General features: G+C 39.5%; 1 protein-coding gene across 5 annotated transcripts in view; it reads left to right on the top strand.

The window, feature by feature from the left end:
• The first annotated feature begins 3,278 nt into the window (after positions 1-3,278).
• Positions 3,279-6,305, top strand: part of LOC108425339 (ubiquitin carboxyl-terminal hydrolase 15) — a 33,398-nt gene continuing 30,371 nt past the window's right edge. For 3 of the 5 annotated variants that reach the window (XM_017693914.2, XM_017693913.2, XM_017693912.2), the window contains exons 1-3: positions 3,317-3,440; positions 5,049-5,176; positions 5,414-5,544. In XM_017693914.2, coding sequence (XP_017549403.1) covers positions 3,352-3,440; positions 5,049-5,176; positions 5,414-5,544 — 348 coding nt within the window. In that variant the 5' untranslated portion in view covers positions 3,317-3,351. Of the gene's footprint in view, positions 3,441-5,048; positions 5,177-5,413; positions 5,545-6,305 lie in introns of all 5 variants that reach the window. The other 2 variants (XM_037539115.1, XM_037539110.1) reach the window with 2 other exon arrangements.

Raw genomic sequence — 6,305 nt, 5'->3', positions numbered from 1 at the left:
CATTAATGCTGAAAGGTACATACAGGTTTTGGAGCAACATATGCTGCCATCCAAGCAACGTCTTTTTCAGGGACATCCTGCTTATTTCAGCAAGACAATGCCAAGCCACATTCTGCACGTGTTACAACAGCATGGCTCCATAGTAAAAGAGTACAGGTACTAGACTGGCCTGCCTGCAGTCCAGACCTGTCTCCCATTGAAAATGTGTGGAGCATTATGAAGCTCAAAATACGACATCGGAGCCCCCGGACTGTTGAGCAACTGAAGTTGTACATCAAGCAAGAATGGGAAAGAATTCCACCTACAAAGCTTCAACAATTACTGTCCTCAGTTCCCAAACGTTTATTGAGTGTTGTTAAAAGGAAAGGTGATGTAACTCAGTGGTAAACATGTCCCAGTCCCAACTTCTTTGGAATGTGTTGCAGGCATCAAATTCAAAGTGAGTGAATATTTGCAAAAAACAAAAAAGTTTATCCGTTTGAACATTAAATATCTTGTCTTTGTAGTGTATTCAATTGAATATAAGTTGAAAAGGATTTGCAAATCATCGTATTCATTTTTATTTATGTTTTACACAACGTCCCAACTTCATTGGAAATGTGGTTGTATTATTATTATTATTATTATTATTATTATTATTTGTAGTAGTAGTAGTAGTAGCAGTATACATAAACAAAATATATTTTAACTTATACATTAGCATAATTATGGCCAAAAAGTCACTAAGCCAATAAGCAAAGTGGTTTAGAATATTCTTTATTCGTGTGGAAATAATGTACACATTCAAAACAAGTAAATTCAATGCGTCACTTTTTCAGTGCAGATCTATGATGACATTCTAGTAAGTAGTATAAACTAAAAAAGTAGTCTTCACTGAACAGTTTACTGGAGCATGAGATACTCCGAACTTTCACCACCTTACAGTTCATCTAAAGATCCACTTAAGAGCCTTAATAGATAATATAATTATGCAGTCAAATATAATCACATTATTTTCAATTTTGAATGTGTTGATGCTTAGTAACAGCATGGAGCTACAGTGGGTCACCTCTCAGCAAGAAGGTGGGTTCAATTCCCCAGCCGGGCAGTCAGGCAAACTGGAGATGCCAAAGATGCGAGTGTGTGAATGTGTATGTCCTGCCTTCTGCCCAGTAAGCTCTGGGATAGGCTCCATACGACCCTGTGACCCAAGAAAATAAGCGGCTTAGAAATGTATGTTGATGTGTTGCATGTTGTATGTATTGCACCATATGAAATGGGATTTGTCTGGTATCACAGAGGATTTTCCAAATATCTGCATAATTCAATGATTTGAGATGAGATGCAAACAAAGTCATTCAGAGTGTTTTGATGTGAAATGCTCTGTTCTGGAGTGTGTGTTGGTGATAGGAAACATCGGAAGAGATGAATGCCTCTAAAAGCTCCTTCACCAAAAGCTATTACAGGAAATGGTCATTAATGCCTGATGCCTGAGAAATTGTGTTACGATGAAGCTTGATTTGAGATAAGGCTTTAGGCTAAAACATATTTTACAAAATCCCTATATGGTGGAAGGATATGTACAAGATATTGTAAGGCAAAATAGTCCCCAAAGAAACCATTTCTTTTCAGGTGTATTAAATATTATTGTGTATAAAGGTAAAACTGGGTGCTGGTCATTTTGGATGCTAAAGGACAATGCTATTTATCATGAGCCATGGTTTCTATCACCACCACTGTAAAGAATCTGAGTCAGTAAGTTTTTCTCCAGTGCACCATTTCACATCAAACCACTCTATATTCTCTCATCAAGGCTGTAGCCTCTCAGAGAGTGTTTTATTGAATGTGCTATATATACTTCATTACATTTAGCTTTTTTCTACTTTACCTTGCTTTACCTATGCTATATGTTAAGAAATGTGGAACAATGGCCTTGCGTATAGAAAAACGACAACAGCTGTTTAGACTCCTACAAATTAAATAGAAAATTGTATTGTGAACATTCATGCATACATGTGAAACGTTGCTGGTGTAATGTTACATAAATAACCCAACTAGATACAGTAATATTCATTACCTATAATTAACCATAGTAAACTATAATGTGTGCTTGGCCTGGTGTTTCCATATTTACCACAGTAACAACACCACAGATAGAAAGAAATGCCTTTTCGCAAAGCCAGATATCAGAATTGGTTCATTTGGTTACGGAGCATGTAGATATGTTGAAACGTGGCTTTAGGCAATTTGCTGTTTTCATTAAACAGTAAACTGAATGCCTATTTATTTTGTCTATTTGTTATGGAAGAAAAAACAAAACATGGAGAAAAAAAAACATGTATGTATGATAAGAACTACCTCCTATCTGCCCTCTCCCTCCACTTCTTGTACACAGACAGTGACATGAAACACAGCAAGTGGGAAATTATGTGGAGTTACTTCACGCCATTAAACACTCAGTTTATGTGCTGGTTTATTTAACGTGAAGGCCTTTAAATGTATCTTGTGAAGTCCACATTCACTGGTTCTCGCTGTAGGAATGAAGGAGAATTGCAATTTTTACTTGTACAAGAAGACTTCTGAACATATCAAAGTCAGTAGTTATCAGAACATTAGTCTTAGAACTGGAAAAAAGAAAAGTAGGTTAGTGGTGTCACCCCTGCCTACCTCTTAGGCCTCCCTGCACAGTGCCCCACTTAACCTACATCGCGAATATAGCAGCTACACCTTATGTCCTCTCTTTGGATGAATCCAAAACGACTGCCTTTTCAACATATAGCGCATCATTTGGTTGCAGATACTGTTAGTTCATGATCTACGTACAGTACAAGGAACACGCGGCTATGTGAGATTTCAGTCTTAGCGTTTATTTACAGCCATTGTCAGCCTCAGGAAAGAAATCACTGCCCTTTTTCTCTCGTCCTCTGTTTCAGTGCGGCCTTTCTGAACTTGCTCCTTAGGGGTCTGGACCCAGATTTAGTAAAGGTGGTTTGGGATAACGTCAAAATATAAATAAAAACTAAAACTAACAACAACAACAACAACAACAACAATAATAAATGGATTAAAATTCTTCTGACGCTAATTACGACGCTGTTACGTTGTTATGGTTACAGTGTGCCCGCCTGCCTGTCAGTCTACAACAGTGCAAGCCGCTGATTGGCTAATCGTTCCCATCTGTTAAGAAGGATACGAGCAGCTGATTGGTTTAATTGGTCTATCGAGCCTTTACGACTCAAGTCGCTGATTGGCTAAACGTTCTGTCGGTCCAATAGAACGCGTGCTAGTGATTGGTTAACCTTCAGCTTGACGTAATCGCCGTCCCCCCCCATTCCACTATCCCACAATGCAGCGGGCGATGCCCAAGGAAAGATGGCGGAGGGAGGAGCGGCTGATCTGGAGACTCAGAGAGGAGAGATCGCAGCGCTGCTCAAAACGCAGCTTCGGAAAGGAGATACGTGGTGAGAGTTCACTGCCGACCTTTCTCACACCCAAACCCGCTGCTGCCGGTCCTTGTCGTCGCTGTCCGAACCGAAATGGAGCGAAAAGAAGTCGTGTTGACAGCTAGCCGCCGTTAGCTGTTTGCTGGGCAGAGAAAACCGACGATTTATCTCCCCGGCGCTGTTCAGCGCAGCTGTGAGCGCGGAACATCACCAGAGCCTCCCGCAGTCTGGCAGCTGAGAGCGAGAGCTCTCCTCTCTGTTCCTCTGAGTCTCTTGCGTAGCTGGCAAACGTTAACGCTGCCATTCCGGGCGGAGACGAGAGGAGCACCTGTCATTTAGCTTTCCTCTCCTGCGAGGCGGCGCCAGCTTAAACATGATAGAGCAAGTTCAGTGCCGGCTTCGGTCCTGTAGACCAGACTCACTCGACAGCTTCGCGTTTTCACTCCTCTAACGCGCGACTCAGTTCAAGAAGGACGTCGTCGTTAATTCCGCTAATTTTACAACATCGTAGCGTGATTCCGAGGTTGAGATACGATCAGAGTCATTCCGAGTGGTTTAATGTGAAAAGGGTAGCTAGTTGGTACAAACTCAGATTTCTTTACAGTGGTGGTGATAGGAACCAGGGGGTCGCCGTGTCTGCAACACAAATATTTGCCATTTTATTTAGTGTCCAAAACCCATAAACTGGTTAAAATACGTTTTAGACCAAGCAAAAAACTTTATCACAAAACTACTGGAAATGTCTCATCAGGCACTGTATTCAGATGCTGTATTGTAACTTTTTTTTTCTGGGTAGTTTTTAGAGACCTTTAAACTTCGCTGACGTCTGGTTCCTATTCTGACTCCGCAGGCTGCTGTAGAATGAAACATTTCACACCAAACCACTTTGAATTAATTTGTTTACACCCTAACCATTTAATTATGCAGGTATACAGATCTGTACTACAGGAATGGGGCTTGGAAACACTGCCATAAACAATACACTGCAGACTTTAGATAGTAAAAGATTTAATCTTGCTCATGGTGAGTGTGTTATGTTTCATTCACTTTCGTAGACGGAAACTAAACTGTTGAATCTTAATGATCAGCACTTGGCTACCTCCTTTAGTGGTACTATGGACATGAGTAAAGTCTAAATTGCAATTTCCCTCTGGGATCAATAAAGGATTCTGATTTTAAAGTCTAAAAAAGTTCATGTCAATGGTGAAAGCCTTTTATCCTAGACTTAAGCTTAATCTAGGAAACTCATCCTTAGATATCTAATTTTTTGAGGGTGAAAATGAAAATGGCTTTCTTGTCCATGTACATGTCTTAGACCATTTATTTGTAAGCTCCATGAGTAAGCATATACATCTGATTGTCTTAGTTCTCTTTAGGTTGTGCTGGTACATACAGAAGATGAGACAAGAAAGTTGATGGGCTTCTTATTCGAGACTTGTTCAGAAGATCACATTCGTATTTTACATTCATGATTGTAAAAAGAAATCTGACCAAACCAAAGAAATATTCCTGCTAGTTTGCATCTGAAACTGAGTGAATCGTGAAATCACGTTTATGCGCATGTTGCTGTTTTTCATTATGTGTTCGTTCACTCAGTCAAATGTAACCATCTGTTATCTTTTACAGGTACTTAATAGATAGTCACTGGTTCAAACAGTGGAAGAAATATGTGGGCTTTGACAGTTGGGACAAGTACCAGATGGGAGATCAGAATGTCTACCCTGGTCCAGTGGACAACTCGGGTCTCCTTAAAGGTTAGCAACTGCTTCAGTGTCAAGCCTAGATGATCCTCGCTTGAATTGCTGCGTTCTTTAGTGAGAGAAGTTACAGTAAAATTGATTGATCATGATTGAGAAGCCAATAAAGAAAATAACAGGGGGGGGTATAATAATATCAAAAGTTTTGATATTTTTAGGAAACTGATTTGGCTGAAAATGCAAGCTCTCAGATACGCAGTTGACCAGTGCTTGTCTCTATGTTTTTTCTTTTAGATGGTGATGTACTTGCCATTAAGGAACATCTTATTGATGAGTTGGACTACATCCTTGTGCCCACTGAGGGCTGGAATAAGTTAGTGAGCTGGTATGGGCTGACTGAGAGCCAGGAACCCATCGCCCGAAAGGTATGTGTCACATAAACAATGTTTATGAAATTCAAAAGAGAAAGCAGTGCTGATTACTATAAATCATAGACAATTGCTGGTTTTGAAGGGTTTTTACCTGTCAAGCAGTGATTAAATTGGATATCTGATTGGAGTCATTTATGAATGAAATACATTTGTCCATAAGCATCAGCAGACATGTTTGCGTAGTCTCACACAGGAGGTGTACTATGTTGTTATTTTTATCATCTGTGTGCTGTTCATTAGAAAACTAAAGCCCAGTTGTGTTTCATAACATAAAATACAATATTGAATTGCAATATATTCAGATTTTCAACTAAGATTTTTTTTCCTTTTCCTGTGGCCATCAGTGAATAAATCTTTGTTGGTATAGGTGGCGTTTGACTTCTGTTAGCTCAGCTTTCCCCTCATCTTTGTGTCAGGTTTTTGTTAATACTAATTAGTTAAGTAATGTACTATTATTAACTTGATTTTGAAGTTTTTGTAATCACATATATAAGTCAAAGAAGTTAAATGAGGCTTGTTTAAAAATTATATACAAATAAGGCAAATAAGGCATTTACATTACACATGTAATTACATCAATATGCAGTCTTGTAAAGCACTCCGAGAATTTGTCAACATCTTGCTACATGTTGACATTGCTGTGACTATTTAGGCCTTCCTCGCTTCCGTTAACATAGGCAGCGATGCTGCTTGTTCTGATTTACTCAGTCATGGCATCATGGCTGCTTCTGGGGTTTCTCTTCACCCCATCGATC

Source organism: Pygocentrus nattereri, chromosome 1 (assembly GCF_015220715.1).
Source record: "Pygocentrus nattereri isolate fPygNat1 chromosome 1, fPygNat1.pri, whole genome shotgun sequence".
NCBI classification, from domain to species: domain Eukaryota; kingdom Metazoa; phylum Chordata; class Actinopteri; order Characiformes; family Serrasalmidae; genus Pygocentrus; species Pygocentrus nattereri.
Note: the sequence above shows the minus strand (reverse complement) of the source record. Positions and strands in the feature narration are given on the sequence as shown.